This window comes from Gopherus evgoodei, chromosome 4 (assembly GCF_007399415.2).
Source record: "Gopherus evgoodei ecotype Sinaloan lineage chromosome 4, rGopEvg1_v1.p, whole genome shotgun sequence".
In the NCBI taxonomy this organism is placed as follows: Eukaryota; Metazoa; Chordata; order Testudines; family Testudinidae; genus Gopherus; species Gopherus evgoodei.
In genome coordinates this window covers 122,724,090-122,751,223 of record NC_044325.1, presented here as the reverse complement: position 1 = coordinate 122,751,223, position 27,134 = coordinate 122,724,090, and the positions used below count along the sequence as shown (strand labels likewise).

The window sequence follows — 27,134 nt, the reverse complement described above, 5'->3', positions numbered from 1 at the left end:
TGTGAAGGCTAGGACTATAACAGCATTTAAAAGAGAGCTGGATAAATTCATGGTGGTTATAAATGGCTATTAGCCAGGATGGGTAAGGAATGGTGTCCCTAGCCTCTGTTTGTCAGAGGATGGAGATGGATGGCAGGAGAGAGATCACTTGATCATTGCCTGTTAGGTTCACTCCCTCTGGGGCACCTGGCATTGGCTAGATGGGCTAGATGGACCTTTGGTCTGACCCGGTATGGCTGTTCTTATGAGTGGCATGGGGCTATGGCAGGCAAGCAGCCTGCCTGAGCCCTGCTGTGCCGCCGGCCAGGTGCTGCCTGTGGTAAGCACCTTCCGGCCAGAGTCCGCACCAGTAGTTCTCAAACGTTTGTACTGATGACCCCTTTCACATAGCAAGCCTCTGAGTGCAACCCCCCACCACTTATAAACTAAAAACACATTTTTATATATTTAACACCATTATAAATGCTGGAGGCAAAGTGGGGTTTGGGATAGAGGCTGACAGCTCACGACCCCCATGTAATAACCTCATGACCCCTTGAGGGGTCCTGACCCCCAGTTTGAGAACCCATGGTCTATACCTCATACCCCTCCTGCACCCCATTCCCTTGCCCCAGAGCCCCCTCCTGCAGCAAACTCCCTCCCAGAGCCCTCACCCTCTCCTGCACCCCAACACTCTGCACCAGAGCCCCCTCCTGCAGCAAACTCCGTCCCAGAGCCCATACCCCTCACCCTCTCCTGCACCCCAACACTCTGCACCAGCCCAGAGCTCCTTCCTGCACCCAAATTCCCTCCCAGGCCCCACACTCCTCCATTAATATAGTAGAAATGTGAGGCCCATGATGACTTACCAAAATTCGTGGAGTGGCCCCCTTGCGAAAATTATTGCCCACCCCTGGTGTAGATGGTAAGAGTGTGATTTATGAAGCCTTAGTCCTGGTATCTGTTCCTCTGTAATCTCTTGCTGTTGTAAAGTTGCAGAAAAAGCCAATGATCGTGATTCCCCTTTTTAAACTGCTGCTGCCAGTAGCTTGACAGGTGGTGTGGGCTCTCCTCAAGACCTGTGCCTTTCCCCTGGAAACAAAGTAGCTATTTTTGTGACCCAGTCACTTAAACAGAAACTGGCCCGTGGTTTTGGAGCCCCCGTTTTCTGGGAAGGCAAGGAGGGGCTGGAGTTTTCAAGACCTAGTATGACTAGAAATGTTCTCATGAAAATATATATAATTTTAATAACTTGCAATGGGAACTGATGTTTGTGGGGGAATAATTGGATTTTAAAGATCCCCATTTTGCCTTGCTGGGAAGCAAACATTGTTTTAGTGCAGGAGTTTCACTTTCTGGCTCAGTTATGGAGCTGAGTGAAATGCAAAAAGTAAACAAACACCAGGTGAATGAGTAAGAGAATCCTGAAGTGTAAACACCACAGTCTTTCCCTTGCATCTAAAGAAGGTTTGGAGATAAGCTGTGTGATGAGACTAATTGTGGAAAACAGGAAGAATAGACTTGGCAGGCTGGTCAGTTTACTGCCTGTTTGACTGTGATCAAATATCGCCAAATATTCCAGCAAGTATGCTCTGATGTAGGTGGTGACCTTTTCTGATTGCATTACAGTGCATTTCATTGTGTTTTGCATTTTTTAGTTAAAACAACTCAGTTAAGTAACTTGTTCTTTGTAATTAGGCTTAAGTATCTAAGGCTATATGCTTGCTGGAGACTAAAGTCCTTACTCTTTAGTTACTGTTCTAATAAATTAGTACTTTAAAATATGAATATTTTGACATTATTTGACAGTATTACACTGGTCCATTAACCAATTATTTTTCAACTGATCAAATACCCAAGCCTAAGAGAGAAGGCTGCTACACTAACATTTTTTTCAGTTCTATTGTTTTGCCTCAGGGGATTCCCAAACTTTTTGCCATCACAACCCTATTTTGATGAAGTACTTCCTGTGCGGATCCCAGAGAACATAGTGGATTCAGTTTTGTAGCGCAGAATGGTGTCCCTTGCGTATCATGACCTTGCATGCAACATACGTGCGAGGACACACTATGCAAAGCAAAATGGCGTCCTCCGCACAGGGGTCACTGCTGATGGCCCTCAGTTTGGGAGCCACTGATCTATGTTTTTTAGCTGAGGACTTTCATGACTCTTGAAGATAGATCTGTAGCACAAACAGAAGAGCTTTCACAGTTTAACATGCACCATTAACACAACTGCTAAATTGTTTCAATTAAACCATTTCTTTAGAATGACGCTAGAGACTGTGGCCTTGTCTACAGTGAGGTTCTCATGGGTCCTGACAATGGCTCAGCAGAATCTGGAGAATTCTGTATAAATTTCTGCAGCAAAGACTCTGCCCAAAGCACTCTGTAGACAAGGAGATGGAAGCGGTGCTGACAATATTCTCAGCATGGATCTCCGTGGGCCACTATTGAAAACAGTTTTGTACAGTTTGTTAGCACTTAAACCAGGGGTGGGCAAACTTTTTGGCCCGAGGGCCACATCTGGGAATAGAAATTGTATAGCAAGCCATGAATGCTCACAGAATTGGGGTTGGAGTGTGGGAAGTGGGTGTGGGCTCTGGTTGAGGGTGCGGGCTTTGGGTTGGGGCCAGAAATGAGGAGTTCAGAGTGCGGGAGGGGACTTCAGGCGGGGGGGGGGGTGGGCGCTGGGGATGAGCAGTTTGGGATGTAGGAGGGGGCTCCGGACTGGGACCAAGCCGTTTGGAGGGCAGGAGGGGGATCAGGGCTGCAGCAGGGGGTTGGAGTGCAGGGGCTGGGGATGAAAGGTTTGAGGTGCAGGAGGTTGCTCTGGGCTGGGATTGAGGGGTTTGGAGGGCTGGGGTAATCAGGGGTGGGGCAGGAGGTTGGGGCATGGGGAGAGGCTCAGGGGTGCAGGCTGCAGGTGGCGCTTACCTCAAGCAGCTCCTGGAAGCAGCAGCATGGCCCTTCTCCGGCTCCTACACGGAGGTGCAGCCAGGTGGTTCTGTACACTGCCCCGTCCACAGGCACCGCCCCTGCAGCTCCCATTGACCGCAGTTTCTGGCCAATGGGAGCTGTGAGAGCAGTGCTTTGGGCAGAGGTGGCATTCAGAGCGGAGTCCCCTGGCTGCTCCTAAGCATAGGAGCTGGAGGGGGCCGATGCCACTTCTTCCAGGAGGCGCGTGGAGCGGTCCCCAGTCGTGCTCCCTGGCTGGAGTGGGGCAAGCCCCAGACCCTGCTCCCCAGTGGGAGCTTGAGGGCTGGATTAAAATGGCTGGTGGGCCAGGTTTGGCCCATGGGCTGTAGTTTGCCCACCCCTGACTTAAACAGTTGTCATCAATTGGAATCCATTGCTGACAATTTGTCCTTCAGCACAGTAAACCATAAGCCTCTTGCAGGGGTTTTTGCTCTTAATGCATCTGTAAAATGGCTTAAAAATCCATGTAGGTTGGACAGGGCCTTCCACAATGAATGTCCAAATCTAAACACTTTGTTTGATGTAAATATTCAGTGTGGGCATGGGGGGTTGGCAGCAGCTAGATCTTGCTTTGCCGAGCCAATCTATGTTCATGTACTTTGCTTGTACCATTCTAGAGAGAGAGAACTGCACTATGGGAATCTGATTCATAACTGTCAGCGAGTATTGCATGTTCATGAGTGCTTCACAATGACAACAAAAAGAAATACATCGGTTGCTGGGGCAGGCAAAAGCTTTTATTCAGTAGTTTACTCATAGACCTATATATAAGTTAGGCTGTTGTCTTGATTTAAGAGAGTCTGCTATTTAAATCTGAGTGATATGGGGAGCTTATCCATTTCTGAGGCAATAAGGGAAGGCAGTCTTCTTGTCGTTCGAGAATTAGTTCACCCCATTTGTAAAGCAATTTGTGGAATCCTGTGGCTGCTTGCATTTATTAAAATATGATCACACTTGGCAGGAACCTTCTCAAAATACCCTAGCCTGATAGATGTGCAGGTCCCAGGTTCTGAGCCTGATTGACAGTAATAGGCTTTGCTGGGACTTGTTTATTTACATTTTGTTTTTCACGCTCTTTTTTCCCTCAGGTCACACCTCTGTGGAGAGCCTTACGGATGAAGAAAAAAACGTCAAAGTCAGGTAAGGCTACTCATGCAAGGTTTCTCCATTCCTCAAATATTCTTGAGGCCCATCCACCTCTCCAGGCCACATCCCGAGAAGCTGCTCTAGTGGTCTTCCTGTTCCTTACTAGCCAGAGCGACTACAGAACCAGGCTTTTCTCTCAAATTTGAGCTTCTAGAGTCTAGTATAAATAGTTAAACTACCTGATATTAAATCTAAATTTTAGTATAGTGGATTTCTTACCATTTCATTGCATTTTGTTGCTTTCAGTTTTGGCCAAGGGTGCAAACCCATGCAAGAAATTAGGGTTGACAAGATGTTCTCCTTGCCTCACAAGGTTCCTCGGTTTCAGATGGGCTTGGAAAGTGCCATTTAGGCATTAGAGAAAGGCATTTGGCTAAAGGCTGTGATGTTTGTAAAGCCTTTTCAAAAAGGGCCCAAAAGAACTATAACACTCTGCTCCAGAGCCTGCTCCTCCAACAGGTTCTGGGAAATGCTGTTCTGAAAGGGAGCCTCTGGACTCAGGGAGGGTGATCTCTAAGCCTGTGTGAGAGCTGAAGCCTGATGAAGAATCCCAAGCTAAAAGGGTTCATTCTCTAGCAAAGGTGCTCCATAAGGAATTAATAAAATGGGTTCTGCCAGCTAAGGTCCTGGAGTCTGACTGTGGCTGAGAAAAGCAGCTCTCAGTTACAAGAGGGTGGGTGGCGAGAAAGGTGCCCCAGCAAAGAATCCCCCAGTTGCATTTGAGTTCTGTGGATTTTAGGGTCCTAAGAAGGATAGGGGCCTCTTCAGATTCAGGCCAGTCAGATCAGTCCTCTGCATCAGGGCACCTTTTATTCACTTATTATTATCATTATTGTTTTTGTATTTTCTCTGGAATCTGGACCTTGACTATACCTTGACCAGGGAATTCGGACCTTGACAAAAATAATTGATTATCCCTGCTCTAGAGGAAGAAATATCTGATGCTCCAGAGCAGTGGTTCTCAACCGAGGGCCCATAAGCCCTTTCAGGGGGGCCGTGGAGCCTCATAGCTGAAACCCAGTGTCCCAAGCCCCAGTGCTGAAGCCGGGAACGGTGTAGGGCTGAAGCTGGCAAAGCTCTCCTCTCCCCAGGCCAGGAGCAGCGGGGGCTGAAGCCAGGAGCCCCAGCGCCCCCCTTCCCGAAGTTGGGAGCAGCTCTGGGAGTCCCAGTCTCCTCCCCACATACACAGCTTCTAGCTATCCCCTGCTTGCGCCCCTAGCTACCCCCTCCTGCACCCTGAGTGGTTTTCAGACTTTTTAAACTGAGTCTCCCCCTTTGAGTTATATATTTTGGTTGCGTCCCCCCACAGCCTGGGTGGCCTGTTGAGTGAGTCAGGGGGATGGAGATGGTGTTCCCTCCCTGGACCCCGCTGTGTGGAGCTGGCTCAAGCCCTGCCAGCTCTTGCCCCCTCCCCTAAATAGAAGTAAAACTATGCCTATGCTCAAGGGTCGCACCCCAGCGAGGAGCCCTGAGTTATGTCCCCCCCACTGGGCCCTGGTGTTTTTATAGCATGTTGAGGGAGGCCTAAGCAAGAAAAAGGTTGAGACCCCCTGCTCCAGAGCGCTGAGTAACTCCTTCATTTGTGCTCTTACCTGGTTCATTCTTCCAGAGTTTGGGAAAGGGAAGATTTCTGTGGTGGCTTATTTTAAAAGCAATGTCTGCTTGGAGTGGAGTTCTTGTGCATAAATAAATGCATTGAATTTCACGGTTGGAGGATTTCTTCAATAGTTATCCTGGCATAAAATGTATTATTGCCCGCAGACAGGTCTGAGTTGGTACTGTTTTTGCCACTAAGCATCTAACTCTTTCTTCCAGGTCTGAGCTGGAATCTACCAACCCCTGTAAGGAGGTAAGATCCGGGTAGGGCTAATGCAGCATAAATACTAGGAGAGAACTATGAAAAGTTATTTTTTGTCCATCAGCTCCTTAGTTCAACTTGTCCTGGACAAATTGATGGCATAACTGTTCCAGAGCACAGCACGGATTGGGGCAGGGGGAGACTTTTGGCTCCTGTTTCCTGGTTCAGTTTTATGTGCTGATGGTGATCAGAAACTTGGTGGGAAAACTCAGAATCTTCAGCCCTTGCCTCAGCAGGCAAACAAATGACTTTTCATGGTAGTGGAAAGTGTTTTTACTGAACTGTTATTCAGTCTGTACACGATTACTAAATTGAGAACTTAAACAGAGTGCAGCTTTCAGAACTTTCTGGTTGACCTTTAAATAATATTTAGGTCTAATTGAAGGGCTTGTCCATTTCTGCATATTAGAGAACTACTGAATATTGTAACTACCATGTAGGCTGAAACCACTCCCTCCCTGATTTGTGCTCCCTTCAGTTGGTCTTATGAGGAAAAGCTTCAAGATTGTGTGAGCGCTTGTTTCAGAATCACTTGCTCTTTCCTCAGCCGTCTTCAATTCGTTAAATTCATGGCCCAGCACCAGCTCTTTTCTCAGAGTAGAATCCTGTGATTCACCCCATTTTTAGACTGGATCGTGGGGTTACAGCATCCCCCTTTACCAACAGTGTTTGGTACCTGCCAGAGATTTCCCTTTGGTGGCCTGTGGTCAGTATGAAAATGTAGTGATTCTGAACAATCTCTTCAAAGCGAAGTATTTTTCTCCAATTGCCGTAGGAATATAGGAATCAGAAGGATTAAAACAATTAAAAAAAAAATCCTACAGGCATATTGTCTTAACTAAAGCCTGAGGGAAATGTTAACTGTTAGGGAGGTCTGACTTATCCCTCATGCTCCTGCTCTTCTGAGGACCAGGTTAGTCTGTTTCTCTGCAGACCTGCCTCCCTGGGACATTTCCCAGAGTTATCCAAGGACGTGAGGCACCTCACCACCACCTACGCTTAGTTTAGTCTGAGGAGATCTCATCTGTGCCTGCTGTAGATGGGCTCCCTGAAACAAGCAGCATTCTGACAGCATAAGCACTGTCTTCCAGAGCTCACACTCTATGTGCCTATAGCAAACCTGTACATAATAATCCCAAACTCCTGTAAGCAGTTCCTCATCCACTGGATGCTCACAGAATTACCAGGCCAACTCAATTCCCTGCTCCCAGCTCTGTCTGGCTGCAGTCTTGTTCCCTGGTGTGTCAGATGCTGCTGCTGGAGCCTGCTAACACTCTGCAGCTTCCTTCCTGGCTCTTTGTAGATACCAGCTGCCCTCTGTCAGGCTCCATTGTGAGCCTGTTAATGAAACACAGGTGAACTGACCCAGTTCCCTCTTAAAGGCCCCAGGACACCCTGTGACACATACCCATGTAGCAGACAGCAAGATACACGTCATATTAATAAAATAGAGCTCTTCTATGTTCCTCCAACCTCTTAGCATGGAATTAGATATCTGAAGTAACAGGCACACAATCACCACATGGAATGTTGATCTGCCCTTGCCTGGACAAGGCTGCAATCAGCAGTTATCCAGCCTTGACTGTCTTGGGTGTCAGATGGCCTATGTTCAGCCAGCTCAATATGAGCAAAAAAATCCCTGCATGTTGTGGCCACTCTTGTGTTCCATGCGAACAGCTGCTATTTACTTCAGTGCTGCAGCTTGTTACTCAGGTGGGGCTTGGTTTCTCTCTCACAGTTGCAGGGTGGGACTTCACTCAAAGGGTCTGTACCTGTTGTATTCCCAGTGCCAGTAGGACACAGAATACTTTAAAATGCTGACAGAGTTTTTATTTCTCTCTGTGGGCATCACACTGAAATCCAGTTGCCTTTTCTGCAGGATCCCCAAGGCCCCGGGATGTCCCTTCGTCCTAGGAATGCCAAGACAGCTGTTGGCAACCTTGTCCAGGCAGAGCAGCAGGAGGGGAACAGTACAGGTAACTCTCTTCCAGACCCCCATTGCTGAATGAGGTTCAGGAAAGGGCAAGACTCTGCTTTGAGGGTTGGTTAATTTGTCTCACATTCTATTAACCAGGTTCCTTGTGCAAGAAACTGTCTGATCTCTCAAACTGGGAGTAGTCAGAAACAGTTTTCACATGGCAAAAACAATAATGATGATAAATAAATAAAATGATGTGGTCGATTCAAAAGTGTCTGGTTGTCCAGATGTGGCCTACGGTCTGCCAGTTCACTGCCCCGTCTCAAACCAAGTGACATTTGGCCGTGCTGGACTCTTTTGTTATAGTTTTTCCTTCAGGCAATATGGTAAATGTGCTTTCCCATTAGAAGGTTGGAGGATTGTTATATCTTACATGGGTAGGGAAGGAGGATCTGAAACCTCTTATGGTTTGATGGAGGCTGTTATCTCAGTGGATCTACATGCAGAAGGCCAGAGCATAGTGCGTACCACAGACAACATTCGTGGGCTGTTCCCTACAGTGTTTTGTAAAGATAACACTTTGTATTGGTCAGAATGCTGGGGTTTAGAGATGGCTAACTCACTTTCTGTTAAGTTCATGGCAACAGCAGAAGAGGTTCCCAGCAACGTACTTAGTGGGTGAGTTGCTAGGCCTGATGACTCTGGCTTTGGACTCTCCTAAAGGGAACCTTTTAGATGGAATTAACTGTAACTCTTTCTCTGCAGAGAGCCATTCCGATAAGAGTGATGAGGCTCAGGAACAGCCCCAGAGTGTCAGGTACATTCTCATCAGAGGGAAGGGGAAATTGTCTGGGTGGGCTGGACTGATTTCATTCAACATTATAGGGTTTCAATGAAAGCTTGTCTGTATCTCTGAAGAAGGGTTTTAATCCACATCTCCTAGCATGGTGTTATAATACCTCATTAGCCAGGTAATTGTACCAGATCAGCAGACAATTGCTTTTAAAAGCTCTGATACACACAGTTTTGTGGCTATGTATTTTTGAAAGATTTAAAATATGTTGCTTTGCCTATGGGATATTCATAGCGTTATTGATACACTAGTCTCTAGGTAGCTTTTTGTTCCTGCCTCATTGGGAGAGTTTCCCATGGAATCTGGAATGACTCAGGGAATTAATGCAGATGTCCAGTGCTAGTTATGCAGGTACTCATCCCTTTGACGCTTTGCTTTCTGGAGGAAGTGCGCTTGACTGATTTCTTTCAAACCTGGATCAGGAGGCCTGGAGACAGAGCCTCCAAAACTGTATAAAGAGTCAGCATGGTCTGACTCCGACAGACTCGCTGTGGAACACGGAACTGACAAACTTTTCTGTGGCTGATGGGTAATACCTGGTAGAGCTTAGCATGCATGTAAACTGTTAATTTGTTTTCTGAGTAATGCTTTTATCCTGGGGTGGCAAACTTTTTGGCCTGAGGGCCACATCTGGGAATAGAAATTGTGTGGTAGGTCATGAATTTTTACAAAATTGGGGTAGGTGTACGGGAAGGGGTGCAGGCTCTAGCTGGGGGTGTGGGCTCTGGGGTGGGGCTGGGGATGAGAGGTTTGGTGTGCAGGAGGGTGCTCTGGGCTGGGATCAAGGGACTTGGGGATCAGGGCTGGGGTGGATGGTTGGGGTGTGGGAAGAGGCTCAGGGGTGCAGGATCTGAGCAGCACTTACCTCAAGCGACTTCCGAAAGCAGTGGCATGTCCCTTCTCTGGCTCCTATGCTGGGACTTGGGCAGGCAGCTCAGCACGCTGCCCCATCTGCAGGCACTGCCTCTGAAGCTCTCATTGGAGCGCCGGAGGGGGCCATCGGAGTGTGTAGAAGCTGTAGCGGGGACGTGCCGTGGCTTCTGGGAGCCGTGTGGAGCGGCCCCTGGCTGGAGCGCTAGAGGGGGCCGAGCCGTGTGGTGTGGCCCCCAACCTGGCACCCCTCTCCCCAGGAGGAGCTTGTGGGCCAGCTTAAAACGTAGTTTGCCCATCCCTGTTTTACCCTAATAAACATTTTGTGCTTTGGGAAAGCTGTCTGGTCACTGATTAACTGTCATTATTCCTGAGAGAGAACTGCAAGTGCTAAATGAAAGTCAGATCTGGTGGGATAAACATAGCAGATTGCAAGGGAACTGCAGCCCTAAAAGTCTGGTCTGGAGGAAGAGCCATGCATGTTCCCTTCACGAGAGAGGTCTGAGTCCTCAGGGGGGTGCTCTTGAGACCACAAAGGATACTGAGGTGCAGTTAACCCTGGAACTGTGACAGTGTGAATCATGAGTGCTGCTAAGATCAGGAGAAGAATTTCCTCTGGGTCGCTGTGTAATAGATATGTATTAACTTTTGCAGGAGAAAGCCAAGTTACAAGAAAGCCGTGGATGAGCTGTATGATGGGCAGCAAGCAGAAGAAGGCGGGCTCTCCCCTCCAAGAAAAAAGACTCCATCACCACTCTGTCCAGCCAGCAAAGTGAGACAGAGTCCCAGCCCCAGCATACTTCCTCTAGGACTCTTCCCTTTTCCTTGAGCTACCAGTACTCTCTGTGCTCTCTTCACAGGTTGTGCGTCCATTTAAGACATTTTTACATACTGTGCAGAAGAACCAGCTGCTGATGACCCCATGTTCAGTGGGGCGAAGTAGTATAAAGAAATCCTTCATCAAACACAACACTCCACTCCGAACTGATCCCAAGGTAAAGCCCTTTCCCTCTGTTAGTGGGATAGGAGGGGAGAAAGCCAGAGTGGCTGCAAAGGCCTGGGTGGGTCTCAATGCAGTGTGGTAACTGTAACCAGCTACTGGCAATGATGGGACTGGGGTCCTGATTCTGCAAACTGCTCCATGCAAATGGATAGTTAAATCCAGGTGGGGCCACTTACTGCCCTCCACCTTCGAAGTCAATGGCATTCTGGAGGCAGACCCCTGCAGCCACCTAAATGAGCCAAGAAGGCCTGGTTCTAGGTTTATATTGTGATTTCCAAAGGGAGTAACTGTTGTTTTTCTCAATGTTCTGTTTACATAGGGTGAATTTGTCGTAAGTAATGAATCTCCTTAATCATAGATTGGGCTTACAGTAGGTGCACGTTTCACATCACTAATAGGCAGTGGGTGCTTTTTAGTTTGCTCACTACCTGCACACAGTCCTAATATTTTTGCTTTACAACAGTGAGAAGAGAGGTCCTCATTCAAAGGGCAGCAGGAACCAGCCAAAGTCACAGCTGTTTAGAACATCAGTAAAGTACAAAGGGATCAGGTTCACAGGAATGCCCAGTAGAGGCAAGGGTGCCATGGATGCATGCCTTCTGCTTATGCTCGCTAATACAGGGTGACTTAAAAATAAACAGGAGGTCTGCTTGGGATGGTCACTTGTTCCATTGTCCGAAAATTAATTGAAAGTACTAAAATTTAAATTGTATGAAATCAGGTCTTGCTTCCAGAAACCTAGACCACTGAATCCTGTCTGTCATCTACATCCTGTTTCCAGTAACAGATAGCAGAGCTGCTAGTGCGTTGCTGGGAATCTTTGGGCCTGCACCAGTTAGTAGGTTCTGCTGTACTCTGAAGGTGAACTTCTCTTCTCCACACAAGTAGTGAAGGATTTAATCTCCCTGGTGTACTGCTAATGACACACACAAGCTTACTCCACAGATGGTGGTGCCACCCGACATTTTGATTAAAAAACTAGAATGATATAAAATTAACCTGGCACACACTAAATGGATTAAAAGATGGCTAACCAGTAGAACTCAAAATGTAATTATAAATGTGGAACAATCATCGAGCTGTTGTGTATCTAGGGGGATCCTGCAGAGATCTGTTCTTGGCCCTATGGTAGTTGTCATTTTCTTCCAGGTCACTGATAAAAAACACAAAATCATCACTAATAAAGTTTGTAGCTGACTCAAAAATTGAGGGAATGATAAATAATGAAGAGGACAGATCGATGATATAGAGTGATCTGGATTGCTTGGCGAACTAGGGGCAGGCAAACAATAGAACCATAGAAACAAAGGATTGGAAGGGACTTAAGTTATCTAGCCCAGTCCCCTACACTGAGGCAGGATTAAGTATTTTCTAGACATCCCTGACAGATGTTTGTCTAACTTGTTCATTATTGGAGGTACTTAACTAGATTCCACAACCTTCCTAGGTAACTTGTTCCAGTGCTTAACTACCCTTCAGTTCGGAAGTTTTTCCTAATGTCTAGCCTGAAACTCCCTTGCTGCAATTTAAGCTTCTTGTCCTGGCCTCAGTGGTTAAGGAGAACAATTTATCACTCGGTATTTATGAAATAATATACATTTAGGAACAGAGAATATAGGTTAGACTTGCAGGGTGGGGGGATTCTGTCCTGAGAAGCTCTGAAAAAGATTTGGAGATTGTGATTGATAATCAGCTGAACATGAGCTCTGAGTGTGACAAAGGGTCAAAAAGGTTAATGCAATCCTTGGATGCATGAAAGGGAATTTTGAGCAGGAGAATACAGATTATTTTACCTCTGTATTTGGCACTTGTGTGACCACTGCTGGAATACTGTCCGGCTCTGGTGTCCACAATTTAAGAAGGATAAATTGGAGAGGGTTCAGAGAAGAGCCATAACAGTGATTTATAATCTATTTAACGTAACAAAGAGAAGGTTAAAGGGTGGCTTGATTACAGTCTAGAAGTACCTCTGTGGGGGTGCTAGTTCTCCTATCTAACAGAGAAAGTTAGAACACAATTCAATGGCTCGAAGTCGAAGATATGCAGATTCAGACAAGAAGGTGTACATTTTTAACAGTGAGGGTAACTAACCATTGGAACCATTTACCATGGGTTGTGGTGGATTGCCCATTTTTCCGATGTAGGAAATATTTTGGGGAAGTTCTCTGGCCTGTGTTATACAGGAAGTCGGACCCGTGATCGCAATAGTCCCTTCTGGGAATCTATGACTCACCTACTTGGTGAATGCTTTGTCATTCCTGCCTGGGCTATGCTACTTTGTGCTTCACTCCAGTCACAGCCAAAGGTGATGCAGGATTCCCCAAGTCTAAACAATGCCCCCACAGGGCAGGTTGCCTGTCCAGAGAGTCCTCCCTTTTATCAGATGGTTTGGCACAAGAGCAGGGAGGGGTCAGAGCAGGGAGGGGTCAGAGGCGTTACCTAAGCATCCTGGGATGGACTGTGACACTAATACAATGAGAAGACTCTTGTGGAACTAGTGGCCAGAGCCGTCCCTTGAGTAGAGTGAATCAGGGTGACTGCCCTGGGCTCCGCACTTTGACAAAATCGGACTGTCCTGATATTTAGCCCTTTGTCCCACATCCCAACTGATGTACAATCGGGATGCCATTTGTTCTGATATTCAGGTGAGGAGGCGGGGGGGCGAGTGGGGTGGGGAGGTGAGTGGCAGGTGGGAGGGGTTGAGGAAGCAGGTGGACGAGGGTGCAGACAGCAAGGAGACTAGCAAGGAGGTGGGTGGGTGGACAGCAAGGAGGAGAGCAGGGGGGGAAGGAGGGGGATGAGGCAGGTGGCAAGCGAATATCAAGGAAGAGAGGGAGGAGAGGTGCTGGACAGATGGTGAAGAGACTTAGTGGGGAGGTGAGCAATGGGGAGGAATATGTGGGGGGTGGGGAGGCTGATTTGTCCCAGGCCCTGCAGCACCTTAGGGACGGCCTTGCTAGTGGCCTCCATTTCCCTCATCCTGGCAGCACATTCAGCATGGGTCACGTGGGATGTGTGTGAGGGGAACTGAGTGCTCTGCGTTGATTTATTCATTTGCTGTAGGGAGCTCACTGCTATAATTGGGAGTCCATTGTAGTCTGCCTCAACAGGAAGCATGGAGGCCACAATTCAAATCTTTGAGAGAACCTTTGGGTGGAAAGTAGGGGCAATGGGGAATCTTGGGGTGTGACGTGAGCAGAGGCAGGAGCGGCGCCAAGGTTTTTGGTGCCCTAGGTGCAGGGCTGGCTCGCTGGTCCCGTGGCTCCGGTGGACCTCCTGCAGGCGCTCCTGCGGACGGTCTGCTGGTCCCGCAGCTCTGGTGGACCTGCAGCAGGCGTGCCTGCGGATGCTCCACCGGAGCCACGAGACCAGCGAACCGTCCGCAGGAACGCCTGCAGGAGGTCCACCGGAGCACTCTGCCGCCCTCCCAAATCCTGACGCCTAAATGGAAGCGCCGGCCCTGAGCAGAGGATTACCTCATACATCACCTGTTCTCTTATCTCATGCTGAAGTCTAGCACTGACGCTGGCTAGTGACAGTTGAACTTCTGTGGTGAATGCAGCATAGAAATCAGACAGTGTTGCTTGCCCAAATGCACCCTATGCAGTAACATACTGATCTTGGGGTAGTGCTTCTGACACACAAGAAGTGCCTCACAGTTACTCTCCTGCTCCTATAAAATGAGGTGGCTGAATTAGCACTGCTGCTTTGTCTCTCCCATTGCAGCTGGGCTGACCAGCTTGCTGACCCACTGTGGTACTGGGGCCCTTTGTGCCCCCTTCCAGGGAGGTTTGTATTGGCTCTGGCTGCAACTGCAAGTTCCCTGGTGTGTTGTTTTTGGCTGCCTTTGGCCACCCAGACTGCACCAGAAATGAGCCCCAGCAGGTGGGTATAATCTGAGCTTCCCATCCATTGCAGGAGAAGGAGCGGCAGCGGCTGGAGAGCCTGAGGAAGAAACAGGAGGCCGAGCAACAGCGAAAACAAAAGCTGGAGGAGGAAAAGAGACAGCGCCTGGAGGAGATGAAACTGTGAGTAACTGTCCCTCCAGCTGCTCCATCTCTGGCTCATCTCAGAATTGCTTCTAACTGGCTCTCTGTGTATCCTACAGGAAACGGGAAGCGCGTCTGCGCAAGGTGCTGCAGGCTCGGGAGCGGGTGGAGCAGATGGAGGAGGAGAAGAAAAGGCGGATTGAGCAGAAACTTGCTCAATTTGATGAGAAGAGTGAGAAGGTGAGTGGGCTCAATCTGACCATGGAGCCTCTTGAGACAATGGTTTTCTCATGGGAGTGGGTAGGGTGGAGAAGGGGTCACCTCACTTTGGGTCATGTCCTCTCTTGTATAGGGGCAAAGGGGACTGAGGTTGCTCAGACCCAGGAAACCAATGGGGAAATCTTTCATTAAAGGTCTGACTTGAACTTTGGGGCTAAGGGGGTTTGAGTTCCTGCTTTGTTTTGGGATTATAACTAATCCTGATAGGAGTCTCTGTTGGCTGGAATGATGAGGGAGAATACAGGGGAAGGTGCATTTAGGTCAGCAGAGACTCCTTTGTCAATTAATACCCAGTCTTGTCAATTAATACCCAGTCTGGTTAATAGCCAAAGAATGTGCGCAGATAAACCATCTCCCCCGTTAGCCTCCTGTGTCTGAGGGTCTTAGGCTATTACAAATAGGGCAGGGCCATTCAGATAGATATGAAGCACCAGAGCAGCCTTGTCTGTGGAGCCTGCTCTCTTCTGTCCCCTTTGCCACCATGGGCCATGTTCCCTCTTAGGAAACCTTTAATTTGAACCAGATGGAAACTGGTTTACCCTTGGCCTTTGGTTTGCAATGCAGCTGCCAGAGTCTCTGCTAAGTGACACTCATTCTATTTCACATATGCTCTGTGTGTTCTGCAGAGCTTCTCCTCATGTGAACTGTCCCAGGTGCTGCTGGACTCACAGCACTGGGTGCTGCCTGCCTTTAAGATAAGGTAGCACCCAGAGGCTCCAGTTGGGATTGGAATCCCATTGAGCAGACCCAGGGGAAGACAAGGTCACTGCCCCAACGAGCTTATGCTCCAAGAAATATGCACAGAACCCACTGGGCCTCTAGACTCTGGTACAGGGAAGGGCATCTTTTACCCTTTGGGGAGAGATGTCCCTGGCTCCCCGATGAGCTTGATGTGCCAGAGAGGATGTAATACATACTGGGGAGTTGTCCCATGTGCAACAGCAAGGTCCAGACCCGATGTATGTGTGACTGTCTCAGGTGCGAGAGGAACGGCTGGCAGAGGAAAAGATGAAGAAGAAGGTAGCTGCCAAGAAGATGGGAGATGTTGAGGCCCGGCGTAGACAAGAGGAGGAGGCCAGAAAACAGAAAGCGCTGCAGCTGGTGAGCTGTGCTGGGGTCCTGTATGCAGGAAGGAAGGTGGGCTGGGGGAATGGGTGTGGTGACAATGCTGCACTCTGCCCTATACATGGCAGGGGAGCAGCCAGAGTAACACTGATCTGTCACAGTCCTTATACATGGGGAGGAGGGCAGGACTATACAGTGAGTAGCTGAGGGAGAATTGGCCTACAGGAGGGAAAAGTACAGTCTTCTGTCCCCCAAGGTCCCTCGGGTCTCTTTGGGACTCCTTGTTGCCACCCCATCCTTCCCTTCACTACAGACCAGTTTCTGTGCTTTTCATGAGTTTCTAACCATTTCTTCCACATGGTCCATGAGCTGCTTCATTCTTCTCCACATCCTCAAAAGTCATAGTGTTTTGGGGAGCTCAGTGCTTGTTAATCCATCTTCCCCGGTTCCTGGGGTGGGCAGGATGTAAATGAGGAGATCTCAGACATAGATAAACTATAAAGAATCTCAACTGCAATTAACAGAGGATCAGAACTCAGGAACCACTGTGATCCTGGGGCTTAGGGCCATCGGCATTCAGGGTGACAGAGCTGAGACCTAGTCGTTTATCACTCTCCGGTGCCAGTGGGATGGGGAGAGCTAAGTAAGTGACTGTGCATCTCAGAAATGGAAGCAGAAACTACTCTGAAAGCTTCAGTCCATCAATGCTGTAGTGATGAGCTGCAGAAAAACATCAGGCAGGCTGACCCTCGTGCTTTTCTGCATGTCCCCCTCTTCCCTTGCAAGGTGGAGATAACTGCTTCCTTTTGCTTGTCAGGAGGAGGAGGAACGCCGACACAAGGAGCGAATGCAGAAGAAGAGGGAGGAGGAAGAGCAAGAGCGAGCGAGGAAAATTGCAGAGCAGAGACAGGCGGAACAAGAGAGGGAGAAGCAGCTGGCAGCAGAGAGAGAGCTTGAGAAGAAGAAGGAACAGGAGAGGATTCAGGCAGAGAGGTGAAACATGACCCTCCATGTCCTGAAGCTTCTGCCATGACTCTGCAGAGAAGAGCAGGGGCTAAATGGCCCAGTCAAAGGGCCTGGCAAAGCCCTATATTCTGTCAGCACAGCCCTGGAGTGAAGGATGAGCGATGAGCAGCCAGGAAGAAGTTCTGGGCCCTGTAGTGGGATTGGCAGCTGGTGAAGGCCCTGGACACTGGGGCGAAGGAGGAAGTGCAATAGGCATCATGGGGGAGATGCAGTCTGCACACTTGTTCTTTCTGAGCGTGACCTGGTGTGTTTCATTGGTTCCCAGAGAACGTGAGCGGCAAGAGAAGGAGAAGGCGGCTCGCCTACAGAGGGAGCTGATGGCAGCTAGAGAGGAGCGGCTCCAAAAGGAGATGGAAGAAAACGAGAAGAAACGGGTAAGGAGACTCAACATGTATCTGGCTTAAGCAGTCATTATAACAAGTGCTGTCTCCAGCAGCAGCAACTTGGCCACCAGCCGCAGGTGGGCTGTGGTGCTCCTGGAATAAATTGTCATAGAGTTTAATCTCTGGGAGAGTCCTAGCTCTCCTGTCCATTACAGGCAGTGCTGCTTGTTCCCTATAGCAGCTGGCAGCCCACCCATGCCACAGAGGGGGTTAGTTACTCCTAAAATCTTAATATTTACGCACTGGTGATTTCTGCTTTAGCAAGAGGAGCAGCGTCTAGCAGAGCTGGAACGGCAGGAGCAAGAGAAGAAAGCTGCAGCTGCTGCCAGTAACCATCTGAATGTAACCATGGACATGGAGGTGAGAGGGGACATCAGTGAGATGCAAGCCTGAGCACAGCACTCAGAGGAATGGGGCTGTCCTGCTGTCTCCATTTGTTTTCATAAGGGAGGTGCTGGGTAGTGGTTACAGCAGGGGATCTGGCTTCTGTTCCTGATGCCAGTACTGACCTGCCCAAGATCACACAGCAAGTCATTTAATCTCTGTCCTCCCATCATTAACGTGGGGATGAGCTAGATTTGTATGCCATGCTCATCACCGTGGTACCTGAGCACCATCTCACCTCTCTGTAAATTGCTTTGAGGTTCTCAATGAAAAGGCCTTAAGGAAAAATATCAGTGTTTGTCATGGACCTTCAGCCCATGATGGATGCAGGGAGGGAGGAGTCTCTTGATGTTCTCACTCTTCCCTGAATTCTTCCATTTGAAGGAGACTGAGCCCCACAGAGAGCAGGAATGTTATCAAATAAGGGTGAAGCACGGAAGCTTTAAATAAGAGAAATAGCCATAGGATGGTGCTGGGTGTCTGTCCTATAGTGTAGCATCTGCAACTATGTGGCTGAGAAACTGCCCCTGAAAACTCATGTGAGTTGCTGACCTTTCCTCAAGTGCTTCCCTCCTGGTCTGATCCTGGAGGGGAATGATTGTGGCTGAAACATTAAAATGAGCACACAGACTGTTGAAGTACATGCTTGTTTTTCTAGAGTGGGGCTCTTTTTTAAAACAAATTTTAAATGCACAAAAGTTAATGAAGTTGAGGCTTCAAGTAAGGAACAAATTTTCTTTCCCCACTTGCTTGGGGTGGGAATTTTGATTGAAACAGGAGGTTTTAATTCTCCTAGGAAAGGACTGACAAAAATGTTTGTCAATGGGTTAGTACCTTTTTATTTTTTTTAAAGGTTAAATTAAGGCTTCTTCCTCTTAGCTACACCTTCCCCAGTTTAGTTGTCTCTATCCGCATTCCAGTAACTGTCTTTACATAAATCCCCTACTATAAACGTTGCATATGTGGTTGTGATTAAGTATGTGTAGTTTTAAACATAATCAAACAAGACTTCAACTTCAGTCTTACAGGAGAAGAAGAATGAATATTCAGTTTAAATAGTCTGCACCCTAAAATCACCCCTAGCTTTGAGAGGAGAGCAGTCATCTGTGATTTAAACCTTATTTACTGTGTAGAATTGCTGCAGCCATCTATTAGACACTCTAGCTTTATCTTACCAATATGACGCTCACCTAAGTTAGAGAAGGGAACATGAAACCTTGTTTGTACCAAAACACTCACATTAGGATCCTATCATTTTAATACAAATAACTAAGGCTACGTTTTAGTCACGGGTATTTTTAGTAAAAGTCATGGACAGGTCACGGGAAGTAAACAAAAATTCATTGTCCATGACTTTTACTATAGACCTCTGACTAAAACTGAGAGGGGGGCAGCTTGGGGGAGAATCCCTGAGGGCGTAGCCTGGGGGGCACTGCAGGGGTCTGGGGGGTTGCTGTGGCTGGGGCAGGTTTCCTACCTGGCTCCTGGGAAGTAGTAACCTCCAGCTCCTAGCTCTGTGTGCTGCCTCCGTCTCAAGCCCTGACTCTGCAGCTCCCATTGGCTGGGAACTGAGGCCAATGGGAGCTATGGGGGCAGTGCCTGTGGGCCAGAGGCAACATGTGGAGCTAGGAGCTGAGGGAGAGGAGTTTCTGTTGCCCTCTAGGGAGTCCCCCCACCAGGTAAGCACACCCCAATCCCCAGCTCTGAGCCCCTCCACACCCAAACTCCTGTTGCTGGGGGGTGGAGTGGCCCGAGACTGCCCCAGGGCAGCTCCTGGGCCAGCTGCCTTGGCCAATGCACAAGTGACAGAGCCTTACAGATAGTCTGGTCTACCACCCAAGATGCAATGTTAGGGGTTCCTGGGGCTCAGCGTGTCACTAGAACTCTTCAGTGTGGTGCTGTTATGATCGCTTAGGGCTGCTTATCTACTTTCTGTTTCTAGAATTCCCCTGTCTGTAACTCCTATCAAATGACCCCGCAGGGCCCAAAAGGGCCTAAGCCCCCCACCATCAATCCAAATAATTACGGGATGGATCTGAACAGCGACGACTCTACGGACGATGAGAGCCAGCCCCGCAAGCCCATCCCTGCCTGGGCCAATGGTATGTGCCAGCTCACTGTGAAATCTATCCTTGACCATTCAGAAACCCCTGCTGGGTCCCTTGGACTGTTTAATGAGACTTGGTGGTAGCTTTCTCTGCCTGTGGCATAGGGAGATGAGATGTTGTGCTGTTAAAGATGCCAGCCTAGAGCTGTGCCGATGGAATGTTATACCGAGATGTACTGAGGCTCTCTGGAGGCGCATGGGACAGCATCAAGATAACAAATCACTTCCTTTGAACTAGGAGCCTTAGCACATAGCGAAAGGATGAATTTTCATGTACGTTTTTGAAACCTACATTTTGGGCCTAAACCTGCTTGCCGGTGACTATTTTTAAAGACCTTGTGCTCCTTTGTAGGGGTAATACCAATGTCCAGGCCACCATTCCCTCTGAGTGCAGCTTTCTAAGGTTGTGCTCTGCAGCTGAGCTCCATGCTGGCTACTGTTCTTACACTTCTGTTATCTCACTCAGTTACCTTATTAACCCCCTTTTGGGATACCTGGAACAGGACTAAATAAATAGAAACCCTAATTTTCTCTCTCAGAGAAGGTGTGGGGTTCTCCTGAGAGATAGGCAAAGTCTTCTCTCCACCTTCCCCGATTTACTGCAGATCCTTTTGTTAAGCACAATTTAATGCTTAGCATGTTCACCCTCTGTGCTACCGAAGTCCATGCCAGGGTTCTGATTTCCTAGTGGGCCGAGGCAAAGGTGCTCCTCCCCAGGGATCTGCAGTCTTGGAGGCGATAGGGGGATGGGGATGTACAGCTTCCAGAGCAGTCTGAACGCACCTAAGTTTCAGTGAAGGAATTATAGGCCAGTTCAATCAGTCTAATAAACTGTTCACTCTTACTTCTCCAGGGACTCAGCTTAGTCAAGCTGTCATCCACCAGTACTATAACCCTCCTGATGTCACCACGCTCTTTGGGGCCATCATAAGCCCTAAGCTGGAGAACATTTTCTACAAGAACAAGCCGCGATACTTTAAGCGCACCAGCTCTGCTGTCTGGAATTCCCCACCTTTTCCAGGTGCCAAAGCTGTGCTAGGCCTGCCCTACAGCCTGAAAAAATACTGAGGATGGAGGAATGTATCTCCTATGGAGCAGTGGGGGTTTAGTCTTTTTGTCTATGGAAGAAAAAGGATTTTATAATATTCAATCTCTGTAAATCTCTTAATGTTTGTAGATGAATAAAGGTCAGATTGTTACTGGGGCTTTTCATGTTTTTCGCACATGGGATTTTTGTTGAATTTTCTCTAGTGGGGACGTGGGGGAGAGACCCAAACCTACAGGGGATATTCCCTCTGGTGCACACTACTAGCTTCTTTTGCACACCTTTGACTCACTGCATGTTCAGTCATTGGAGAGATCAAGGTGTATCCTTAACTAAACTGCAGGAAACACCGATTTAGCTCTCTCCTTACAGAATTTTGCAAAGATACAGGTATATGCATTAGGCTAATTTTCTTCCGCACTTTCCAGCAGACCCTCTACTATGGAAATACTTCAACACAAAGGACTACTGTAATTTTAATAAAAGTCATTTTTAAAAAACCAAATGCAAGATTTTGCAATAGAGCCTGAAAGAGTTCTTAGTGGAATGAACTGATGACCGCACACAAGGTCCACAAGACAGGAACTGAAAATGAACACAGCTTTGTCTAGTAGATAAATGTATCTATCTAAAACTAATTCCATGCCTCATCATAGGGTAGAACAGACGTTTTTAACCTGTGACTCCCCCATCCCAGGATCCTCTTCAGTGTTTCAGGAAAAAAGATGTTGTAGTGTACAAACTTAATTTACATTCAGCAGTTTAATAACCAAAAGAGTTGACACTTTTCTTAATGGAAGCACAGCTCCTTACCAAAACCATTGCCCCCCAGGAAAAGCAAGTTTGACAAACCACCCTGCATGTAAGGTGGATTGAATTTGCACTGGTATGCCTTAGTCTTTACCAAAGAGAGGCTAATGCACATTGAGTAGTATAATTAGGTAGTACATGTTTACAGACTAGGAAGATACACTATATACATACATTCAGATTAATTTTATGTTGAAGTGATGAATTATGCATTTATTTACTAGTTAATTTTTAAAGCATGATTTATTTTGCACTGCATTTAGATGGCACTTGGAATTGTAAAACTATTCATTAAACAAAACTTCCTTAAATAGGCTGGATAAAATATAGAAAAATTTATCAAAACATGCATTTTAAAATTGATTTAATACTTTGTTTAGTTCTCTCTGCACTTGCAGAAGAAGCTAATGCTGACAAAAGGTTTAGCACCTCAAACTGTTTCCACATGCTTAGCTAGAGAAGTTCAGTGGTTTGACTTTAAAATGTTGTCTGCAAACATGTACTGCTGTGGTATTCAGTTACAAATTCGGGGGGTCTGGATAAGACAATGTTCAAATGGTGGACCAGAGGGCTGTTCAGGTGTTTTCTCTCTTGTGCAGGTACACTAATTCTTCACTTAACTGGCAGGGATTGGCAACCTATGGCATGTGTCAAAGATGGTGGGTTGGTTTCTGAGTGGCACAGACTGCTAATCCAATTGAGCACATTTTATACAGGCCATTTATCCAATTTTCAATGAACTGAAAATCCTGATTATCCAAATGAGCAGTGTGCTTCCCCTGCTCAGTTGGGTAATTGGGATTTTTGGTCCCCAGAGGGGGGAGAAGGAGTAGCAGCAGCAACAGAAGCCTCCATGCTGCTTGAGTTGGGGGAGACCCAGAGGAGCAGGAGCAACTCCCAAGAGCTCATCCCTGCCTGGGCTTGCTCCTGCTCCCAGTTGGAGACTCTGCTGTAAGGATGGCCCAGCCACTCAGCTCTGACTTCCTGTGCGCCCCGGTTGCAGCACCTCTATGCTAACCTGCCTCTGAGCATGCCACCCTGCAGGCTCACAGGATGCTCTGCAGCCAAAGGGGAAAGGGCTGCCTGGCAGGGGAGCACACAGGCTGGAGCTGCCTCTGAGGGCATGCTAGACATTAGCTGGTTTCCTCCCTATTAGTGGCTCTATTATAAGGGCACTGAGCAGCCCAACTACCTGGCTCCAGTTTGTTCCTGTGCTCCCATACGAACTGGTCCCTTTCACTCCCCAGCTGCAGAGCATCCTCTGTGCTAGATGGAGGGAGGGAAGGGGGTTGCTCAGGAGAGGCAGCATGGGGATGCTGCAGCTGCCAAGGGCAGAGTCCCCAGCAGACCTGGAGCCAGGCAGCAGGGCCCCCAAGGGGAGCAGGTTCAACAGCTAATGTCCAGAAGGCCCTCATGGGCCAGATCTGGCCCACAGGCTGCAAATTGAAAAACACTAACAAAACAACATTCAAGCAGTACATCATACTGTTTTATTAAGGTAATCAGTTTAGCCCTTAATATAAGCTGGCATCATTTAAAATTTCACTATAAATGTAAACAACAAGGAGTCCTGTGGCATCTTAACGACTAACAAGTTTGTTTGGGAATAAGCTTTTGTGGGCTGGAACCCACTCAGGGTATGTCTACATCTACAGTTTTGCAGCGCTGGTTGTTACAGCTGTATTAATACAGCTGTATAGGGCCAGCGCTGCAGAGTGGTCACACTTACAGCAACCAGCGCTGCAAGTGGTGTTAGATGTGGCCACACTGCAGCGCTGTTGGGCGGCTTCAAGGGGGGTTAGGGGAATGCGAGAGCAAACCGCGGGGAAGCAGGTCTCCTTCCCCGCGGTTTGCTCCAGTGTTCCCCGACCTCCCCCCCCAAGCAGGTCTCCTTCCCCGCAGTGTGCTGTCGCGTTCCCCGAACTCCCATGCAAGCAGGTCTCCTTCCCAGCGGTTTGCTCCGGTGTCCCCCGAACCCCCCTGCAAGCAGGTCTCCTTCCCAGCGGTTTGCTCCGGTGTTCCCCGAACCCCCCTGCAAGCAGGTCTCCTTCCCAGCAGTTTACTCCGGTGTTTTTTGAACCCCCGTGCAAGCAGATCTCCTTCCCCGCGGTGTGCTGTCGCGTTCCCCGAACCCCTGTGCAAGCAGGTCTCCTTCCCAGCAGTTTGCTCCGGTGTTCCCCGAACCCCCCTGCAAGCAGGTCTCCTTCCCAGCGGTTTGCTCCGGTGTTTTTTGAACCCCCGTGCAAGCAGATCTCCTTCCCCGCGGTGTGCTGTCGCGTTCCCCGAACCCCCCTGCAAACCGCGGGGAAGGAGATCTGCTTGCACGGGGGTTAGGGGAACGCGAGAGCAAAACACGGGGAAGGAGACCTGCTTCCCCGCGGTTTGCTCTCGCGTTCCCCGAACCCCCCTGCAAACCGCGGGGAAGGAGACCTGCTTGATTACCAGAGAGGCTTCCTCTGGTATGCTGGGATACCTGTTTATTCCACGGAGGTCAAGAAAAACGCTGGTGAGTGTTTACACCTGATGACCAGCGCTGGATCACCAGCGCTGGATCCTCTACACCCGAGTTTCAACGGGTGTACGGCCAGCGCTGCAAACAGGGAGTTGCAGCGCTGGTGATGCCCTGCAGATGTGTACACCTCCTAAGTTGCAGCGCTATAACTCCCTCACCAGCGCTGCAACTTTGTGGTGTAGACAAGGTCTTAGAATCATAGAAGATTAGAGTTGGAAGAGACCTCAGGAGGTCATCTGGTCCAATGCCCTGCTCAAAGCAGGACCAAACACCAACTAAAACTGACAAAGTGGGTTCCAGCCCATGAAAGCTTAGGCCCAAATATATTTGTTAGTCTTTAAGGTGCCACAGGACTCCTCAATGTTTCTGCTGAAACAGACTAACACGGCTACACCTCTGAAACTATAAACATATATTTCCTAAACATGGATTTAAATAGAGTCATTGATTTTATTCACTCTGCCTGTTTGTCATGACACCAAATGTTAATGGCATTTGCTTAAATGAATAGCCATCCCACAATCCGCAAATGGATTAGAACATATGAGTTTTACATTATTATCTTTAGATTGCTTCTGCGACATTTCAGCTCCTTATAAAGATAAGTAACGAAAGGAAAGGCCAGGAGGTTAAACTGTAGATCCAGCTCATTCAGGGAGTGGTTTATACTAAGAGCAAGTGATAAGTCTCTCATACAAGCGTCTTTGAAATAGCAGCTCCTCAACCTAGAGAAGAGAGAAGAACGTTATTGACTAATGTCTCTTCCCCTTTATGGAGGTTAATACACCTTAAAAATAGTTATCTTGTGCACAAAAATCCTCTAGTCTTTTCTTCAAGTTTTTCTATAAGGGCAGCATTTATGTTGTATCATAGAGGAAGGCCTTTGACAAAGCAGTGTCTGGTCTCATGAAGAACAGTATCTTTATGAAAGTGCCCTGCCCTGAAAGATGAGCTCTGCTGCCAGCTGCGGGGCTTCACAAAGATCTCAGTTTTTGTGAAAGTAACCACATGTAGGCTGGAGAACCTTTTTGAAGCTACAAACACTGGGACATGAATCCACAACCACTGCATTGGCCGGTATGGGTTCAGGTTGCACTGTACACAACATAATAAGCAGAAAAGCAAGGAAATGAAAAGCTAAGGCATTTGACAGGACGTACGTTCCAGACAGAGCCACAGAAAACACACACACAAAGCTTTAGCTCAGCCCTAGTGAGGATGGCAGCCTTCCAGGCACCTATTTCCCAAACATTAATAAGTGTGACTTTCCAGAACTGCACAGAAGGAATAGGGATAGGTGAGAGTGGGGAAGCTGGTCTGAGTCTCTCGATGGGGAGCCGAGGATGGAGTATTGGAAGGCTAGCCTCCCTACTGCGGCAGAGTTGAGGTTGCAGTGTAATGGATATATGCAATACATCTTGAAATACAACCATTGTAAAAGGTAAGCAAGCATTTAATGCAGTTTGCATGTTTCACTCCTTCACAAAGTCATTTGCCCCTGAGTATCCCAGTTTGTTTCTCTCCAGATCCAGCTCTCTGAGTCTAGCTGGTTCTAAGAACAGAGGAGAGATCCCCACACTAGCAGTTGTGTGTTTGCAGTAGACAATCTGCAGCAGTCAAAGATTTAGAATAGCCTTAGGATTTGAAATAATCCTTTTTGTTACCTAAATCATACTGTAACCCTCTGGTAAAGGAAAATGAGACCTGCCCTATGTTAATTGGACAAGAGAGAGAAACAGTGACCACTTGTGAATGGCCAGGACACATTAACTATAGGCAAAGATAATGGACCTAGAGTTCAAACAAAGTAAACTCTGTCATTGAGAATATCAAACACATTACAGGCAAAACCTTCACAAAAATCACATAGGTAAATGTCCACACGGTGATGCTTCCCCATCTGGTTTTGGACACTAAAGATGGAAGGGATGATATTGTTGCCCCTTTTCAACCCAAGCAGCCAGTCAAGGTTCAGGGCCCTGAGGATGTTCACATTGGAATTGATGGACTCTGCTATTTTCTTTGATGTAAATAAACAAGCTTACAAGGAATGTACAAAGTCCTGCTACCCCCAATGGGAGAGGAACCAAGAACAAAAGCAGAAGCTTATTAGCTTACAGCCCCAAACCTCATTAGCCAACAGATCCAAAAGCTCTCACACTTTTGCCAGGGTCACACTGTGCTCACAAGCTACTGCTCAGCTTTTGCCCTGCTCTCTGTTATTGTCTGTCCCCAGTTCTGTTTGTTCTTTCCCACTCTACCAGGTCACAAGATGCAGTGGAACTCCCCTGTCCACATGGTGCTAGTTTCTGGGGAGACTGTCCGGCTTTGTTATGGGTATATGGGCCCTGTAAGCATGTCTTAGAACTATCTTAAGTAAAGAGTGTATTCACACATCAGCTCGAACAAGGTTTTAATTCAACCCCTAACAAGGTTTAACACAGCACACCAGTGTTTGGAATTGTTTTGAGCTGGAATGGATTAAATCTAAATAGGCTCCAGACAGAGACTGAAACCCCAAGACCACACCTGCACTACACCTCCCATCTACTATAAGGGAATGGTCTCGAATGTTCTAATGCACCTCCTATGGCTAGGGTCACCAACCTTCTGGGACTGGCCTGGAGACTCCTGGAATCAGCATCGGGCTCCCGAGGACAACTGAAAGCAAACCAGGAGATTTTAATAGGATAGTTTAAGAAAATGACATTCTTATTCGAATGCTTGCTCATATCGATTCCAATTAGGTGTGCGTGCACCGCATGCATGATCGTCAGAAGATTTTTACCCTAGCAACACTTGGTGGGGCGGCTGGGTCGCCCCCTGGAGTGGCGCCCTTATGGCACCGGATATATACACCTGCCGACCCAACGGCCTTTCAGTTCCTTCTTACCGCCCGTGATCGTCGTTGGAACTGTGGAGCGTGGCT

At 47.9% G+C, this 27,134-nt stretch overlaps 1 protein-coding gene across 1 annotated transcript in view; it reads left to right on the top strand.

The window, feature by feature from the left end:
- LOC115650608 (inner centromere protein-like) overlaps positions 1 to 21,037 on the top strand; it is a 30,072-nt gene extending 9,035 nt beyond the window's left edge. The window contains exons 4-17 of the mRNA XM_030560802.1: positions 4,046 to 4,097; positions 5,919 to 5,952; positions 7,841 to 7,937; positions 8,645 to 8,696; positions 10,257 to 10,374; positions 10,463 to 10,597; positions 14,524 to 14,633; positions 14,714 to 14,834; positions 15,852 to 15,974; positions 16,756 to 16,931; positions 17,230 to 17,338; positions 17,609 to 17,707; positions 19,674 to 19,833; positions 20,692 to 21,037. Coding sequence (XP_030416662.1) covers positions 4,046 to 4,097; positions 5,919 to 5,952; positions 7,841 to 7,937; positions 8,645 to 8,696; positions 10,257 to 10,374; positions 10,463 to 10,597; positions 14,524 to 14,633; positions 14,714 to 14,834; positions 15,852 to 15,974; positions 16,756 to 16,931; positions 17,230 to 17,338; positions 17,609 to 17,707; positions 19,674 to 19,833; positions 20,692 to 20,906 — 1,601 coding nt within the window. The 3' untranslated portion in view covers positions 20,907 to 21,037. The remainder of the gene's footprint in view (positions 1 to 4,045; positions 4,098 to 5,918; positions 5,953 to 7,840; positions 7,938 to 8,644; positions 8,697 to 10,256; positions 10,375 to 10,462; positions 10,598 to 14,523; positions 14,634 to 14,713; positions 14,835 to 15,851; positions 15,975 to 16,755; positions 16,932 to 17,229; positions 17,339 to 17,608; positions 17,708 to 19,673; positions 19,834 to 20,691) is intronic.
- Positions 21,038 to 27,134: the final 6,097 nt, after the last annotated feature.